Raw genomic sequence first — 19614 nt, forward strand, 5'->3', positions numbered from 1 at the left:
TTAGATGTTAAGGTCGTGTGAAGATGGCCTCCTATCAATACCTGTCAGACCCGGACAAGTGTAAGGAGAAAGGGGTTGGTTTTATTAAGACTGATTGGCAATCCTTTCTTGACTGGAAGATTTAACAGAAGACCTCCTCGTTGCTTGCAACGAGCTCTGCTCTAGTTTTTAGCAATGATTGCAAATCGGGATCAAAAAGCTGGGTACAGGTAAATCGAAACTGGAATTATGGATTTTCCTTAAATAACAGAAAGTTTCTTATTCATTTTAGACATGATCACCCGTTAAATGCTGTTGCGTGTAATCCTTCGACACATAACAGTAAACTTCAAGTCTTTTGGTAAGTTTTCTCCTACCGTTAGGCCTAGTTCAACGTATGTTGTATTTTATTCACAAACAGTTCACAGGGGCTCGGTTGTCAGGTAGTGGAGTTCTTTACTATTTGTTCTCAAAGGTAAATAAGATCAAAATTTTTAATCTTAAGTGTATTTCGGTATATTGCAATAAAAAAAATTCACCAAAAACCCCTGTTTCAATCATGTTAAAATTGGATTTATTGTACATTAAAAAAGGTAAAGGGACGACACTCGCCATCTTGGATTTATAGAGGGCCCTCGGTTTACGCTATACAAAAAAGTTATCCAATTTCTTAAATGATTTCTGACAAGATCTAGGTTGGAAAATGATCAAATTAATTACTATAATTGGAAATCGGTATAAAAAAAGCTGGGTACATGTAAATCGAAAGTGAAATTATAAACTTGCAGAACTGAAAATAAAAAACACGTCAAAACTTGGAACTGGCATGGAGGTGTCTGACACATTCAGTACAGATTGTTTTTTCCGAATGAAAATATGTTGCCAAACTCCATAGACACAGGTTTTCTATATATAGACTGGATTTTTACTTGTTCTAAAAATAGACCCTTTTCGACAGATAAAAACAGGGTTTCTTTAATCTTTTTCTAAACAAATGGTGAGAGAGGACACCAATGAACCTCTTTCATATTTTTTTCATTTGTTTAAAATTTTCAAACAAAATAATCAGCAGTTGCACAGTTCTAAAGCTGTTCTTTGTGATTAAAAGGCGTTGTTCTGTTCTTGCATCTGTAATTTGCATATCTAAAACAACATGTAAAACACTCTCAAATGATGTCGATTTTTTTATTTTAAGCATTTAACATGAGATTTAACAGTAGGCAGCAGGCACGTAGCATCGTTTTTTAAGGAGGGGGGGGGGGGGGGGGGCAGACTCATCCCAAAAAAGTGATGATCAATACGTGCCTGGGTAGTATCTCGCTTTCATAAATCGCAGATTTATTTTTAAGTGTCACAAACCAGTGTTCTTTGTATTTCATGTTTTGACCTGGGATTTGTTCTATTTTGCTACAACGGTTAGAGGTTTGGTTTTTATTTCCTGAGGACAAAACCTCACTTCAAGATTTTTAAAATATATTCGATCAGTGCAGACTGTGCTTATAATTACTCATTTCTATTCAAGATATATTATAAAGTCAGGTACTTTTTACACAATTGCGCAAAAATATATAGTTCCATTCATCATCAGCAGATACAACATTATAACATATGTTTAGGATATCAACGTATATTTTATACGTGACTATTACGTAAAAGGAAACAAAATTAACGTAAAATTATTTTTAAAAATCTCCTTCTTCAAAGAAATATAAATGTGAAGTATTTATATTCCTACGCTATCTGCCTTTTGAGTCTTTTTCACAAAAATATAGGTTATTCTTCGATTGACTATTTATCACTGATAAATTTATCTTATATTTTTACAATAATAATATTACTTTCAAGATTATTGTTCGTTAGTTACATGTATCACATACTCTCTTTAATTATTTATTGTGTATGAGTGTGGTATTCTTTTTTCTAATGACGGAATGGTTATGCAACACCTGCACCATATTTCTGATCGCACTCGTGTAAACTCTATTTAGGATGTGTGCACTGTTTGCTAGTGACGCAAGACTGGCTGCAGTATTTGAGCTATATTCGCCAGTTTTTTTAACAAGTTCAGTGATTTTAACTTTGATTTTAACAGTGATCGGCTAAGCACAATAATAATTCACGTAATTTAAAATTCGAATATCTTGGATGTGGAGTAACCCATATCTATTCTTGTTAATTTTTAAAATGACATTGATTCCGGAGTCTAGAATATTAAGCTTATCTTGCCCATAAAATGCCATACACGGTATCAGAGTATCACAAACACATACTGTCCGTATTTTTTAATTTTAGTGATAAATTGGACCTGTCTAGCCAATTGATCAACTGGCTTTAACATTATAAATCAAGTTATTGGGCGGTCCATTATGTCAATTTTCATGTATAGCTAAGAGATTAAATTGCTGTAAGATTTGTCTAATCTGTCCTTCATGTAAATGATATCAAATATATGTTTACTCACGGCTAAGCGTGGTTTGAGATATTTATATTTTTTCTAAGGCTTAAGATCGAACAAGAAGGCCCAGAACTTGTGCTCCTCCTCTCACATTTTTCAGATTTTTCAATCTTGAATTTAAGTCTGTAGCTGCGCAGTTCAAAGTGATTAAAAAGGCATGGTTCTGTTCTTGTATGAGTAATTTGCATACAAAAAAAATGTAAAATACTCATACTAATGATTATTTTTTTTATCTTTTGATCGCATTATTTCCGCAGAAACTATCCAGTTCAAAAAAAGTTTATATTTTGATAATCAAATAAACAAAATGCCCGCACATCTCCCTTAGTTGTCGACCTCTTAACTGAAATCAGGGAACTTCTAGTTATCATACGAATGAATTACGATAAGAAAAATCTTCTGTTGCAATGTGTCATTCACTGTGTAATTGTTGGTTATCATGCATGGTGCTTTGGGTTACCGGCCTAAAGCAAGAGAGGTAGCTTAATTTGTATTGAAGTTGCTACTCGATGACAAAATGAATCCAAATATCACCATTATTACAAGTACTTGACGTTTTAAACTCCCCTCTTTATAAAATTTCTTAACCTATTACAAAAAACTAATTCATTCCACTGATTCAGCTTGTTTTTGTGTAGGATTTTTATACCAAACCATTATTTGTTGGAGTCGAACCAAGGTAATGGCAGACGATGAAGGTACCGATGTTGACATCACTCATGACGTGTTTCTGATTCACGCCAATGAACCGAAGGAGGACAAAGAATTTGCACTGTTAAAGTTGAAGCCATTGCTTGAACGTCAAAACCTTAAAGTTCTGGTGGATGAAGAGGATTTCCGAGCGGGTGAATGTGTATTATCTAGTATAGCCCGAGCTGTAAGACAGTGCCGGAAGTCCTTGATGGTACTGACAAAACACTCCCAGGAAAGTCCATGGTGTTCATTAGAACTTCAGATGGCTCTAGAGAAGTCTCAACGACATAACATCATGTCTGTTGTTGTTCTGCGAAAAGGAAATTCTGTTGAACAAGAAGTGGTATTTTAGATATATCATAAACAACGATAATTTTAGTCATTTTCATTCGCTGAAAGTACATCACGTGCCATTCATTCTCTTAAATTATGACATCGACGCGAAAGCGCTCTCGCTAAATATGATATCGCACGACTCGGCAGTATCAATAGAAAAGGGTATTGTTAAGACAAGTTTTCAATGGGAATTAACAAATACAGAATATTAAAAAGAAATAATGTGCGAGATTTTCTTCAATCATAATCCGTTTATCTATTCTGCAGTAATATCTAATTTTCGTGATATCGACCTCAGACACAAAAAGTGATATCGACCTCGCAAGCTCGGTCGATATCACTCAACATGGGTTCATTTAACCACATGTCGTCCTACAATGAGGTCCATAATTTATAATATTCTATTATTCATTGTGTCCTTCATTTTGTACTTGTATAACAGTTACTTTTATGTTCACTGTCGTAAGTTCGTACTGTTGTTTTTATTTTTAAATTTTAAATTGATCATTGGCGCTTTACAGCAATTTTTATGAATCAATATATTGAAGCCTCTGTGAAGAATCTAATTTAGTGTTAAATATCTTGCCTGCTTTTTCTCTTGATCGACAAAACTACTTTCTTTAATTTCCTGAAGATTTTTTTCTTCTCAAAACGAATAAAACTCTCTGAATTTCAGAGTTAGCATCCGCGCGTACTTTAATTGTTTAATGCTTGAAAGGATATAATTACATATACAATGTGATATATTTTATCTAATGATTTTGACTGTTACTCTTGCTGTTTAAGGCATTGGACATACTAAACTATGTTCCACATGTAGACATACGAAATGACAATGACATCAACGACATCCTAGATGAGCTGGTCTCTAAAATCAAAGGTATTATTTCTTAGAACAAGATAAATTGGATTGAAATGTTTAATAAGTGCATACCTTGTGTAAATAGAGTTTTTTTTTGTAGAAAGAAAACATACTGAAGAACATTTGCCCGCTGCGAGCATTGTGCATTCTCATGTTTGGTGTCATTACTTAGGACTGTTGAAATATATTCTTCCAGGTTTAATTAAGATTGGCTTAAATATTACATTTTTTTAGTGACTATTTATTTTACTATAATTTGATAACGGTTGTTGCATCAAATCATTTATTCATTACAGAGTGCACTGTGTACTTAACCTTATATTTTCTTTATTTTTCTTTATTTTTAATTTCACAGACATGGCAGCTTGTGTAGAGAGAACAGAAATCTACAAGAAATGTCCAACCAGATTTTCTAAGAAATTGTACGAGTTGGTTCCAGAAAACTGCCAGTGTCCTCGAGTCATTGAAGACATACCCAAAGATAGCTCAGAACAGAGAATCATTGTTATGACAGAAAAATTACAAAAATTACCCAAATTACGGTCCGGAAGCAAACGAGAGCCGCAGATGACAATCTATTGCGTCAGAGACACAGATGGCAGCGTATGTAAAAAGAAAATGACGTGTTAAGATTGTTAGTTTTTTTGTGTTAAAATGAATCTCTGTACCTCTATAAAACTTGATTTTTTATTGCGTGCATTTGTACAGTAATGTTGTTTTCTTTGCATATCGCGATCGGTGGATTTCAGTTGTTTTTTTTTTTTTTAATTTCAGTTGGGTTTTTGTTTTTACACATTTTTCGTTGTGTGATAAGAGAAAGCAAAGCTTAAATGATCAAGTCACAAAATAAATGCTTTTCAAATATATGTAATACTTTTGCATCATCAAAGCCAAATTTAACATTTACCCCTAATTTAATATTTAACATGTAGGAGTACTACTGTGTAGCTGAATATCCCGCAGTTATAGCAGGATTAGGAAGAATGATAGATGAATCATCTTCTGAGTTACGTGAGAGGCGGATCCAGGCAGGGCGATTCTACCATACTCTTAGCGTCTTGCTTAGACACGAAGGTTTGAAAGAGACCCTAAACAAAGCCAAAGTAATTATGTACAATGGTACGTGCTATTTTAATTGATTTTTAAAAATATGTTTTGCAGAAAATATCTGCATAAACGAAAATATCATCATTCATTTATTTGTTAATTATGATGATCTTTTCAGAAAACACACCTGGATTTGTGCTGGCTGATGTTCTTATTAAAGCAATTAAAGAAGATTTGTATGTGGAATCTTTTAAAGAAGGAATGGTTTGTGTTATTTTTACCCTATTTCCCATCAGTTTTTTTATTTCACCGTATTATGTACAACGTTTATTGCCGTTTCATATGTAAATGTTGTGAAAGAATAAACATTTTTGAGTGAAGAAAAAAAAATTATTTTAATTTAACTTTAATTAAATTTCAGTACTATTAGAATTGAGAAAAAGTGATAAATGTAAGCGAATTTACATTTAGCTCAATATTTTGCTTTTTCATGTACGTTTTGTTTTACTTTTCAGTTAGAGAGACCATTGAGCAGGAGATTAAGCTCAGCTGATTTTAAGCATGATGCTTTTTTGCTTTATGGTGACGAAAGCCGTGTGATTGGGACTGAAATAATTGATCATTTGAAAAAAAGGAGCATAAAGCTAGTTACTGAGGATCAGAGGGAAGGACAAAGAGCCATTTCAGATCTTGAATATGTCGTACAGAATTGCTACTGGACTATTGTGATATTAACAAGAAAAACACTTAAGGATAGAACTTTACAGTTACAATTAATAAGCCTTTTAGAGTCTTTTTTAGAGGGAAAAAAAAATCGTTTAATCCCTGTACTTGTTGACACTAGACACAGCGACATTCCAGATGCCATCCAATTTGTGACTTATGTAGTCGTCGATAAAAACAAAAGATACTTGGAAAGACTGTACTGCGCTTTACAAGGTATAGACATTTAAAAAAGTGTCATATGTGACAACCAATTTCGTAAATCAGAGTAGACTTGTTGAATGCTTGTGGAAAATTATATACACTGTGACCAAATATTTTTCATACTGTGCAATTCTAAAACAAATTATTTTGATTGTAATGAACATGAATACTTTTCATGAATATCTATGGATTTTTTATAATCTTTTTTTTTTCACACGAAGAAAAGGATGTCCCTTTTGATGAGGATACCTTGATACCTGCAGGGAACGTTGCATATGGATTGGCATGGACTTACGTTTGGAACTATCTAGCATTCGTTCTGAAAGGTACAAAATCTCAATTATTTAGTTTTAATTATCACCATAACTGGAAGAAATAGATAATCACATTTGCATATTTATTAGTACTCTGCATTTTCGTGTTGAGAATTCATATCATGAAAAGTATTCATGACTATTCTGCTCGTGCATTTTTTAGGATTGGATGATTCTATCTTCAGAGCTTTAAAGAGGCACAACAAAAGCTCTTCCATTTATAAGGAGAAAGTGTACATTTTGGTTCCTTTTTCTTGTGATTGTAAAGTCAGACTGAGTGATGCTGATAATATTATATCATATTTGGACACCATCCGTCCAGTATTTGTTGATCACAGTGGCAACAGGCGAGAGTACAGTTTTGACATGTACACATTTTTTGACAAAGATGAAGTAAGTACCGGTACATGTACATGTTTTACTTATTGGTGTATGAAATGAATGCTGTAGCAAACTGAAACCCAAATTTTAACTGCGACAACTTCATTTTGCAATTTACCGACGATAAAATGGTTCATGATGACTATTTCAAATATTTTACACCCATACTTTATCCACAATCGTTGTGATATAACACCTATACTGCAAAGACTAGTTGGCACTGAGAAATTGTCACGACAATCGCTGTATGTGCTTTAGATCTGACCTATAATAGTGAAAGTAACAACCTTGTTATCTTCAATACATAAACTTTATAATGTAAATTTTAATCATATTGCCAGTTTTTATGCCCCCCTTCGAAGAAGGGAGGGCATATTGCTTTGCTGCTGTCTGTCGATCGGTCTGTCGGTCGGTCCACCAACAGTTTCCGTTCATTTTCTTCACAGAGGATGAACGTATTGAAATGGAATTTAGTACATATATTTATCATGATTATATCTAGGTCAAGTTCGATATTGGGTACGATCGAGCAATTCTACAGAGTTATGGCCCTTGGACTTAGAAAAATCCCAGTTTTTTGCAGTTTCCGCTCATTTTCTTCACAGAGGATGAACATATTGAAATTAGATTTGGTATACAGGTTTGTCATTATAATATCTAGGTCAACTTCGATATTGGGTACAATTGAGCAATTTTTGACAGAGTTATAGCCCTTGGACGTAGAAAAATTCCAGTTATTTGCAGTTTCCGCTCATTTCCTAAGCAGAGGATGAACATATTGAAATTAAATTTTGTATACAGGTTTATCATGATAATATCTAGGACAAGTTTGATATTGGGTGCGATCGAGCAATTTTCAACAGAGTTATGCCTCTTGGACATAGAAAAATTCCAGTTATTTGGAGTTTCTGCTCATTTTCTTCGCAGAGGGTGCACATATGGATATGAAATTTGATATACAGATTTATCTTAATAATATCTAGGGCAAGTTTGATTTTGGGTATGATAGAGCAATTTTCGACAGAGTTATGGCCCTTGAACTGAGAAAAATACCAGTTATTTGCAGTTTACGTTTATTTTCTTCGTGGATGTTTCCAAGGGAGGGGGCATAAATGTTTCACAAACATCTCTTGTTTGTTACAAAATTGCCTCATTTAGCTCACCTAGACTGTGAATGAGGTTTAATGCTCTCATTGAAGGAGTTTGTATTTGTCGGCCAGTATGCAGCAACCGTTACATGTCTGTACGAAATGTGGAGAGTGAAGATTGCTGGACTGAGTGAAGCAGACAAGATCAAACAGGCCAAGATATTCTGTGAAGAGATTCAGACAATCCTGGCCCAGAAGTTGATAGAATATGCTCATTACTGCGAGATTGTGTTTTATGATGGTGGGTTTTACAGATTTATTTATGCCTCTACTTCATTTTATTGAAAATCTACAAAGGAGTAATATTTGGATTTGAACTAATTTTTATACAGATACAGTATCAGATAGACACATGAATATATGTGTGTATGAGAGAGAGAGAGAGAGAGAGAGAGAGAGAGAGAGGGGAGAGAGAGAGAGAGAATAAGGATGGATAGATGGATGGATATCACATCATATAAAATTGCATTGTGTTTTGAAGAAATCAATATATCTAACTTTTATATAATATGAAATTTGTCATCTATTTCACAGATAGGAAGTACTCACTTTCTGAGGAGATGACGAGGAGACTGAAACATACACCTTGAGATGAATCAATTAAGTACAGAGAAAAAACTGGGAGAGGTACATGGTGGTTATACATGTATACATTTTTATGGCTTAATAGAACAATATTCCTTCATTATGTTTTTTCTTGATGGACTTTGATGGATTTTGCATTGTACATATGAATGTATATATAAGATATCATATATGCCTATACATTTACATACATTATGACTCCTCTGTTTGTGTATGTATAATTGTGTATGTTTTCCTAAATGTGTATGATCATGTACACATTTGTTCTTTGTATTTGAATCCTTTACAGTAAATTACAGATTTACATGTATGTACTCAATATGTTAAAATCTCATAATTACTCTGCAACAGCATAATATACATAATTTATGTAAGCGAAGTGGTCGTAAGTAAAGGTGGAATAAGAGAAAATCAAAACAGAACAATCAAATAGATAACGTTTTAGTTCTACAGTTCTGAGGTGAAAGGATGTCTCATGCTTGTATATTTTAAAACATGATCCAATCAAAAATCACTCAAGGGTTTTGTAAAGTGTGATGATTTTTCCATTTTTTGCTGCTGGAAGATGAACTTTCATTTATGTACATGTATTTCAGGTTGTACAACCATTGTCATTCTAACATCATCTGATTGGTAGTGGGAATACTAGCATAAACTGTTCTTGTTGCCTTGTTTTATGTTATGTGCATATTGAACATATATATGTATTTTAATACATGTAGTACATGTATATTTTTGTTGACATTCCAATATCTATTTTTATTTATTTTATCTCCAATCGTTCTCATAGATCATGACCATTTTACAAGAGCTGTTATGTTTACAAGAGCTGTCATGACAGTAATATTATTACAGTATATATTTTTTTCTTTATTCAGGAGCATTATATACCTTTACACTTATGCATGCAATAAGCGTTAAGAAAAAAATTCAGACATTTTGAAAGCATTAAATAATGAAAACAAAACGTTAAAAGTAATAGATATAGATATATACTTTTCAAAATAATTTATGAATTCTTTGAGCAACATTCAGACAATATATGGGTGCAGTTATGATACATTAATGCAGAAAAATATCCAAATGTGAGTTGTTATATGCATGTATTAACGTTAAGAGGTTTATTTTATAGAAGATTTCAGAGATTTTAAAGTACACCAAAGCAAGATTGACATTTTTATAATATATTACTCTATTGTTTTTATCTTAGACCTCTAACCAATACTTTGTCTTTGTATCTTATACATTAATTGCAAAATATTTCAAAATTTGTGTTACATGTAATAATATAAAATTTAATTAAAACGTCTACATTTTGAATTGCTATTTGTTGCATTTTTTCTGTATTGATTGAATTTTGGCTTGGAAATTTCACAACTATAAAATATTTGATGGGAAAATATCAATTTTTGGGAGTTAATATTTAATCAACTGCTCCATGCAAGTGGTGGAAATTGATGGAACATGTGCACTCATTAGATTAATGAATTAGTACATGTAGTATAAAATAGTTTTTTGAAGAAATAATTTTATAAATTATGACTTTATTTATTGAAAAAATACCTGTAATTTTAAACTGATATTTGTGCAGTTTTCACGCAAGGAAATTATTACATGGAAAAAATACCTGCCAATGGGCTTTGTAATTTCCTGTATTTTATATGAAAAATTTTCAATATTTTTATAGCGGAAATAGCAGAGACGAGTTCAAATGGGATTGTTTTTTCACTATTTGAATGATTTCCTTTTTCTTGAGTTGAATAATTATCCTCATCTAATGCAAGATATTCATGATTTGTTTAAAACCATTGATGTCTCCATAGCGTAAGAAAAAACATAGATAAGCACAAATTACAGAGCTCACCGAGCTAGAGACAATGCATCACCATTATGAGGGATCACTTACATGAGACCATCTTTATCATATCATATGAAAATCTTAGATAGTTAATGATCTTGGATATTCATGGATACTGTAGTGGGGGTTTGACACAATATCATATGTTTGAGAAAATGTTTAAAAATCGTATGCTCATTTCATACGGTATTGTAAAATCAATACACTATTATAGAATACAGTATTGCATCCTATGATACTACACAATATTGTGTAATATATTATAACATGGTAAAATATAATACATAACTGTAATATATTATGATACAATATGATATTATATAATAATGATATGACATATCAAGATATGATATTGTATCAAATAATATTATACAGTATTCCATCACACCATAGATAATTGTATTGATCACATAATACAATATCATAAAATAATATATGATACAATATAGTATATGATAAAATATCATATCACATTATACATCACATTATTAAACATATGATATATTAAAAAATACAGTATGATATTGTTTCATAAACTATGATATCGTATCAGGATATTGTATTATATATATATATATATATATATATATATATATATATATATATATATATATATATATATATATATATATATATATATATATATATATATATATATATATATATATATGATACATGATATGATTTCATATCATGATACAATATCAGATGTAACAATAATATATTTGTAATACATATCATTAAATACATTAATGTATCAAATTCATTATACAATATCAAATATTACAATATCATATGATACAATTCCATATGATACAAGAATGTATATCATACAAAAAGTATCATTTTATACAATATAACGTGATACAATAATGTATTATATAATACAATATCATTTTATACAATATTTTATCTTGTATATACAATATTATAAAAAACAATATCAGATGATAAAATATCATATGATAATATAGAAAAAAAAAGAAAAAATATCATTGTATCATGAATTTTTTTTTTCAATTAATTTCATATAATATACTATTGCATTATATAATACAACAGTGTATCATATCATACATTGTTTTATCTTTGAAATTGTGATATATCATTTAACAACAATCACATCCATCAAGCAAGTTTGATTGAAGTAGAATATTTTTTTTTTGCATCCTTGAAAGTGTAAATCAAGCTCTGAATGTAAGCTACCTTTGCGATTCATTTATATAGTTTAATCAATCATGCAAGTTTGCAAAAGTACTATTTTCTATTAAGGGGGATGTGCAGCGATCTTTTACATTTTAAGGTTAAGAATGTAAACATTTCTGACCAAAACTGTTGCCAAAAGATATAAAAGCACTGAATATGAGATTCTACATGTTGTTTTGTATGCAAATTATGCATACAAAAACAGGACAATGCCTTTTTAATCACTTAAAACAGCTGGCGAACTGTGCAGCTAGAGACTTATTTTGAAGATTTAAAAATCATGAACATGAATTCGCTCGAGATATTTTTGTCTGTGTCTATGGGAATACATTATATATATATATATATATATATATATATATATATATATATATATATATATATATATATATATATATATATATATATATATATATATAAAATAGAAAATAACAGAAAGCCGATTCAAAACTCTACCGGTTTCATTATAATCTTCAGGAGTTTTGAACAATCACCATAGATACATTTGATGTATCTATGGTGATTGTTCAAAACTCCTGAAGATTATAATGAAACCGGTAGAGTTTTGAATCGGCTTTCTGTTATTTTTTATTTTTTATTATTTATTACTTGTGTGGATTAACTTTACTCATTTTGGATTATATATATATATATATATATATATATATATATATATATATATATATATATATATATATATATATATATATATATATATATATATATATATCAGGCTTGGGGCGAATTACATTGTAAAGTAATGCATTACATTACCATTACTTCACGAATTTGGGCATTAAATTACCATTACCATTACTTGATTTTCTTGAAGTAATGCATTACATTACCATTACATGAGTATTGTAATGCATTACCATTACCATTACTTTGTTTTAAAAAAGCAAAGCTAATAAAGAGTTTTTGCAAATGTTTCAAATATAAAACACTCTTTAACATATCTAGAGGTTCTTGCTCAGTATCAGGTTCAAATTCGATGACTATACAAGAGTCATTCTTTATTTGCTCAATATATAATCATCTTGTCGCATTATGAACAACATACGTATTACATAATGATATACATAGACATTTGGCATGATCCAATGTAGGATACAAAATAGAGACACAGAATTACATGCATAACAAAAAACAATTTATGGAATAATGTTGCGGTTATCAAAAGCTAAATAGAGATATTTCCCCAGATTACACAAATCTTTATAATTTTGGACACTTAATTGCATTAATTCATAAACAGATGGTTTTTCCCAGTTATATTTTTTAAGATACCGTGTTTTAATCTTATTTCTTTCTACTGAGGACACTTTAAGACAAAAGATTGCTGTTGCACTTTATGATCAAAGTTTCAAAGGGTTCATCTTTTAACTGCATCCTGTTAGTTTGAAAATCTTCCCAGCTATACTAAATAAATGTTTTAACAATACAGGAGCAGTCGAAGCTTGGACTGAAAAGTACTGTTTGATGATCTTTATCTTAGGATATAGTAAGTGCAGTAATAGAAAAATACATGCATCTTGTATTTTCTATCAGTCCAAACTAATGTACAGGGTACTTAATATACAAGAGAGATACAAGAGAGAGAGAGAGAGAGAGAGAGAGAGAGAGAGAGAGAGAGAGAGAATAAGAAGTAAAATTATTTTCAAATGGGTTATAATGTTGGAAGTGATATTTATTTTCATCATGGATGGACGGTGCATTCATTTTGCTTTTAAAGGTGCATGTCTGTCTCCTATTCTATTGGGACATAGCGAAGGGAAGGGGATTGGGGTGTTTAGCACTTAATTCTTATAACAATAGATTGTTTTGATACTTAGATTATCCTGGGGGCATAGTGTGTTGTTGGCACATTTCTTATTGAAGTGCAAACTAATTGGAGTAAATTGTTTAAATGATTAAAAACTCTTAATAACAACACTCTTAAAAATGTTATGAAATTGTGCTGTTATATTTAGTAATACATGTATTAACAATTTAAAAATGAATTTTTTTAAAACTTTTTTAATAATACAATTAAAACATGTTTATCTCAAGAATTATTTTTTTCTCCTTTAAAAATAAATTTAATCAAATTCAATTTCAACTATTCATTTATTCATCACATTTTTAAAAGTGAACATGCATAAATAAGCATAGTAATGCAAAGTAATGCCAAGTAATGCCAGCATTTCACTAGATTTTGGAAAGTAATTAATTACATTACCATTACTTGTAATGCTAATTTTGTGGCATTACACATTACTAGCATTACTTTGAAAACATGTAATGCATTGCAATGCATTACCATTACATTTAGCATTACCCCAAGCCTGATATATATATATATATATATATATATATATATATATATATATATATATATATATATATATATATATATATATATATATATATATATATAAAACTTAAATAAATGAAAACACAAAGATCGAGTAAAACATAAGCGCTTTCATTTTCTTCAGATGTTTTACAATACTAACATGGTAACGTTTGTTATGACGTCATAATAGTTTAACGGCGTCTTCAAGTCTCTGAATGACGTCATATTTTCCCGTATTTTTAGATATCACAATACTAATAATAACAGATTATATAACACGGTTAAAACATGAATAAAACATTTAGAATACTCAGATGTTACATTAAGCTATTCAATTTAGGTTTAAAAGTTCTTATAAAATGTTTTTCTTTATCACGCCTTTCAACAGTATTAGAATTGTACATTTTATAGAACGGAAAAACAGTGAATGATTTTTTTCCGCACAGGTCAAGGTGTTCACTAACTTTTAGTTTGCGGTATTCCGGTTGGTTGATGTGCTGTTTGTGAATTCGGATTCTCTCCCGTAAGAACATTTTTATAAAGAGAGTGAAAGTGACACAGAGTCGGAAGAAAACATTGTACGTAACAAATCATTTTTTAATCCAAAAAATGGTAAAAACGACATCTTAAATATCGTTTGTGACACACTAAACAATCTACCTCTTAACAGTAACATCAACAACTGTAAAACAAAATTCAACTTATCAAGAGAAGAAACCACAGCCCTTGAATCATTAGCAAACGACGAATCAATTGTGATTAAAGAAGCTGATAAAGGTGGCGCAGTAGTGATTATGGATTCTGGTTTTTATAAAGACCATATCATGAAAATGTTGTCAAACGTCGACTATTATCAGGAAATACCAACCAATGATGATAAAAAAACGATGCAGAAAATAAAGAATCTGTTAAAAAGACATAAAACAACATCCTGCTTAACTGAGAAAGAGGAAGACTACCTAACAGATTATGAATATAAAGAAAGCAATTTTTATGGTCTCCCAAAGATTCATAAATCAACAAAAATTAAAGATGCCATCAAAGTCCAGTGTTCTGAATACATCCGTTGTCCACATCCAGATGATATCACATTCAGACCTATTGTAGGGGGGCCTTCAGCACCTACTCAAAGACTTAGCAATTTACTTGACATTCTACTTAAACCATTGTGTACTGATGTTAAAAGCTACGTGAAAGATGACTTGGATTTTCTACGTCATTTACCTGAAAAAATTAATAAGAATAGCAAGTTCATTACTTTTGATGTCATTAATTTGTACAGCAACATTTCAAATTCTCTGGGACTTAACGCGATGGAATATTGGATCAATAGGATACCTGAAAAAATCAACAATCGGTTTTTAAAAGAATTCATTTTAGAAGCTGCAGAAATTGTATTGACTAATAATACATTTACATTCAACGGAAAACATTTTAAACAAATTAAAGGAACCGCCATGGGCACTAAAATGGCTCCAACATATGCTACCCTTACATTAGGATACCTGGAAGAGAAAATGTATAAGGAAATAAATAGATTATTTAACGAAGAGACGGAAATGTATATAACAAAGCACTGGAAAAGGTACCTGGACGACTGTTTTATTGTTTGGAATTCTGGAGACAACAATCTGTCAGTTTTTAAAAATATATTGAATGAACTTAATCCAGATATCAAATTTACAGCGGACGAAAGCCTGAATAGAATTTCATTTTTAGATATTTTGTTGACCAAACAAGACGAAGTCATTATGACGGATGTATACTACAAACCTACGGATACTCATCAGTATTTACACTTCAACTCATGTCATCCACGACATACGAAAAGAGCAATACCGTATAACCTGTCTAGACGAATATGCACAATCGTTAACGACGACTCTGTCAAAATACAGAGATTACAGGAATTAAAAAAGTATCTAAAGAAACAAAGTTATCCGGATAAAATTATTGACGATGCTATTGAAAAAACCATGAAATTAGACAGAAAGAAGCTCCTCAATCCCGTTCAAAACAACAATAAAAAATCGAAGATATTACCACTGGTTACCACCCATAATCCCAGAAATACTAACATCGCCCCGATTGTTCACCATCTAAACGACGTCTTGAAGACTGATGAAACAATGGCCAAGATATTTGAAAAACAAAAATTTATAAACAGCAAAAGACAGCCGAAGAATCTTCGACGCATCCTTACTAAATCCAATTTCAAAGAAAAATCGGAGTTTGAAGTCACTAAATGCCAGGATTCGCGATGTGGCACTTGTCCCTATATTAAACAAGGACATCATTTTAATTTTGGTGGGAAACAGTTTATCGTTAACAACAACATGTCGTGTCAAACCAGAAATCTAGTATACGTTATCACGTGCTCAGGTTGCGGGGAACTATATATTGGAGAAACGGGAAGTACCTTACGGGAGAGAATCCGAATTCACAAACAGCACATCAACCAACCGGAATACCGCAAACTAAAAGTTAGTGAACACCTTGACCTGTGCGGAAAAAAATCATTCACTGTTTTTCCGTTCTATAAAATGTACAATTCTAATACTGTTGAAAGGCGTGATAAAGAAAAACATTTTATAAGAACTTTTAAACCTAAATTGAATAGCTTAATGTAACATCTGAGTATTCTAAATGTTTTATTCATGTTTTAACCGTGTTATATAATCTGTTATTATTAGTATTGTGATATCTAAAAATACGGGAAAATATGACGTCATTCAGAGACTTGAAGACGCCGTTAAACTATTATGACGTCATAACAAACGTTACCATGTTAGTATTGTAAAACATCTGAAGAAAATGAAAGCGCTTATGTTTTACTCGATCTTTGTGTTTTCATTTATTTAAGTTTTATATATATTTCACCGACCACTGAGGTTTTTCTTGGATTTATCTATATATATATATATATATATATATATATATACGAGGGTCAATCAAAAAATACGAAGACAATGTGGCTGTCTATCATATATTTTTCATTAAAGTCAACACTATCAAATTAATCTGTGCACCAACACTTATGTTATTGATATGCGAAGTTTTAGTCCATTTGATGAAACGGTATTTTTGTTACCCCTTTTTAAAAACAACATGTTTTGTCACCACGGCGCACGGTAACGTTCAAAACATGACGTCAATATTAAACACACACAGTTTATAGATAAACCCCATCTTTATATCACGCTTAGTCTCTTGTGCCTCTCTTCTTACAATTTAAAATTGCACTGAACCACTTAACATCTTATTTGCACCCATTTGTTTGAGAATCATACGTTAGTTCTTCAAAGTTTTCATTTTCTAACCGTCTATCTCTTGGTTTACTGTAACGATAACCCTGAACGTCGGTTGACGTTACTTATTTTTTTTAACAAATATTTACAGATATTCTACTCTCTTTCGGACTGTTTTATATTTAAAATACAATTACCACGACTCCCACAAATTTTTTTTACAGTTAAACACAAACTTGCAAATAATTGTTGACTTATTTTTTGCACCATGGAGCATTTTCACAGCTTGTGTCGGCTTTTTCCTGGGTTAAATCCATTTTGTTTGTACCTCTCGTTGCGCCGTGACGTCCGGCGACGTCGATGTTTTTAGTCAATTCTAAAGAGGACTATCTGTCATTAGTTACTAATATCTGTTCGACAAAACAATATATCCCGTCTTTATTTGGAACATAGAATACCAAGACAAAACTTAATTTACGGTTTCAATATTATTTGGTTTTAAGCCCAATTTATAGAGATATTACTTTCAACATTATATGGTTTATTGTTGACATAACACAAATTTTGACCGTGCGCCGTGACCTCATTTTTGCAGGATTAGATTCTAAATAATTCTTAGAAATAAAGGAATTTATTAACTTTTTTTCTTGCAAATTGTTTGAAACTGTTGTTAAATTATGTCTACCAAATTTAGTAATGATATGACGTTAAGTAACATAGCTATGACAAAAGTCTTCGTATTTTTTGATTGACCCTCGTATATATAATTAAATATATATATATATATATATATATATATATATATATATATATATATATATATATATATATAAGTTCTATATATGTAGTTCTACATCTGTTCTAAATAATTAGAAAAGCATTGTTTTGTTTTTGTATGCGTGATTTGCATACGAAACAGCATTTAAAACCTTTTTTTTTTTTTTTTCCAATTTTTGGCTAATTTTTATTGTATAGTATAAATAGCGTCACTTCTGACGTCATATACTGCTAGTGAGTGCAAATAAATCAAATAAATAGATGAAAAATATATTTTGTATCAACTCTTCTAAAAAATAAGTTTTTTTTTTTTTTTTTTTTTTTTAGGTCGTATGCATACATCTTTATGAAATGATAGACATTTTCTTTTTTAAGTTACATTTTACGGTACATGTATATTGCTTTAAAAAAAGAAAATAGTGGTAATAATAATAATAATAATAGGGTTTATCACCGAGTACTACTAAATAAATTTGAAGAATTCTAACAGTAAACGTAGATATATGCTGTCTATAGGGATCACCACTTCTTCGTTACAGTTCATTCACATACCCTATAGACAGCGCTACTGGAGGACTGGTTTCCTCTCAGTAGATATTTTATCTATAAATGTATAATTTTATATAACATAAGTTTACATATAGTAGTATTTTACAACATACGAGCAAAATCAGTGATATAACTTGCTCTAGATTTGTACTTCAAACGTAAAACAGATGCGTAATTTAACAGAGATAAATTGATATGCGTCTTAAGACCTTCTTCGTTTTCATCTATTTTTTCTAATCTACAATACATTTTATACTTATATATTCTCAATGCTATTAAGGATATTAAAAAATTTAATGTTGCAGTTTTTCTATTGTTTTCTAAGTAAAAACCTATAATAATATGTTTCCATTTAACATCAAAAGAAAGAAATTCACTTAATAACCTCCATATCAATAGCACATTTTTACATTCATAAATCAAATGATAACTTGTTTTCATCTTGTTACACATCCTGCACTCTGGTTTCACATCTACCTTCCATTTACATAAATATGCATTATTACACAATATATCATTAAGCAGTCGGTAATTGAAGTCAGATAATTGTTTATCTTCAACTTCTAAAATTTTACAGACATATATTTTTTCCCATTGTTGAGTATCGTGAATTTCGATAGTTTTGTCTGGTAGCAAGGTTTTGTAAACTTCTTCTTTATAAAATTTTTGTAAAAAAAATTACATTTTTTTCCATACAAGTTATCATAGCCAGTTTGAAAATAAAAATCTAAACCAATTTTCTTATCCACAAATTTTGTATTTGCAAAATCATATTTTCTCACCACTGATTTTAACACAGAAATAATAGTCTTATATTCACATAACCAATTAGATCTATCTTTCAAAACATTGGTTAAACTTTCTAAAGTTCGAATTTTTCCATTATTATCCAGTATATCTTTCACAAATAG

The 19614-nt window shown here is 30.6% G+C and overlaps 1 protein-coding gene across 3 annotated transcripts; it reads left to right on the forward strand.

Annotated features, from left to right (window-relative positions):
• Window positions 1-214: 214 nt before the first annotated feature.
• On the forward strand, window positions 215-10047 carry LOC105332933 (uncharacterized). Of its 3 annotated transcripts, none has more exons than XM_066069188.1 (12): window positions 215-340; window positions 3073-3470; window positions 4250-4343; window positions 4426-4521; window positions 4681-4928; window positions 5258-5444; window positions 5551-5636; window positions 5888-6311; window positions 6521-6625; window positions 6777-7006; window positions 8194-8383; window positions 8677-10047. In XM_066069188.1, exons 1-12 carry the CDS (start codon window positions 289-291, stop codon window positions 8730-8732), a joined length of 2166 nt encoding a protein of 721 aa, XP_065925260.1. In that variant the 5' UTR covers window positions 215-288; the 3' UTR covers window positions 8733-10047. The 3 variants fall into 3 exon arrangements, with proteins under 3 accessions (XP_065925260.1, XP_065925263.1, XP_065925261.1); XM_066069189.1 differs by lacking the exon at window positions 215-340 and adding an exon at window positions 379-454; XM_066069191.1 differs by lacking the exon at window positions 4426-4521.
• Window positions 10048-19614: the final 9567 nt, after the last annotated feature.

The sequence above is a fragment of the Magallana gigas genome, chromosome 8 (assembly GCF_963853765.1).
Source record: "Magallana gigas chromosome 8, xbMagGiga1.1, whole genome shotgun sequence".
Classification (NCBI taxonomy): Eukaryota; Metazoa; Mollusca; class Bivalvia; order Ostreida; family Ostreidae; genus Magallana; species Magallana gigas.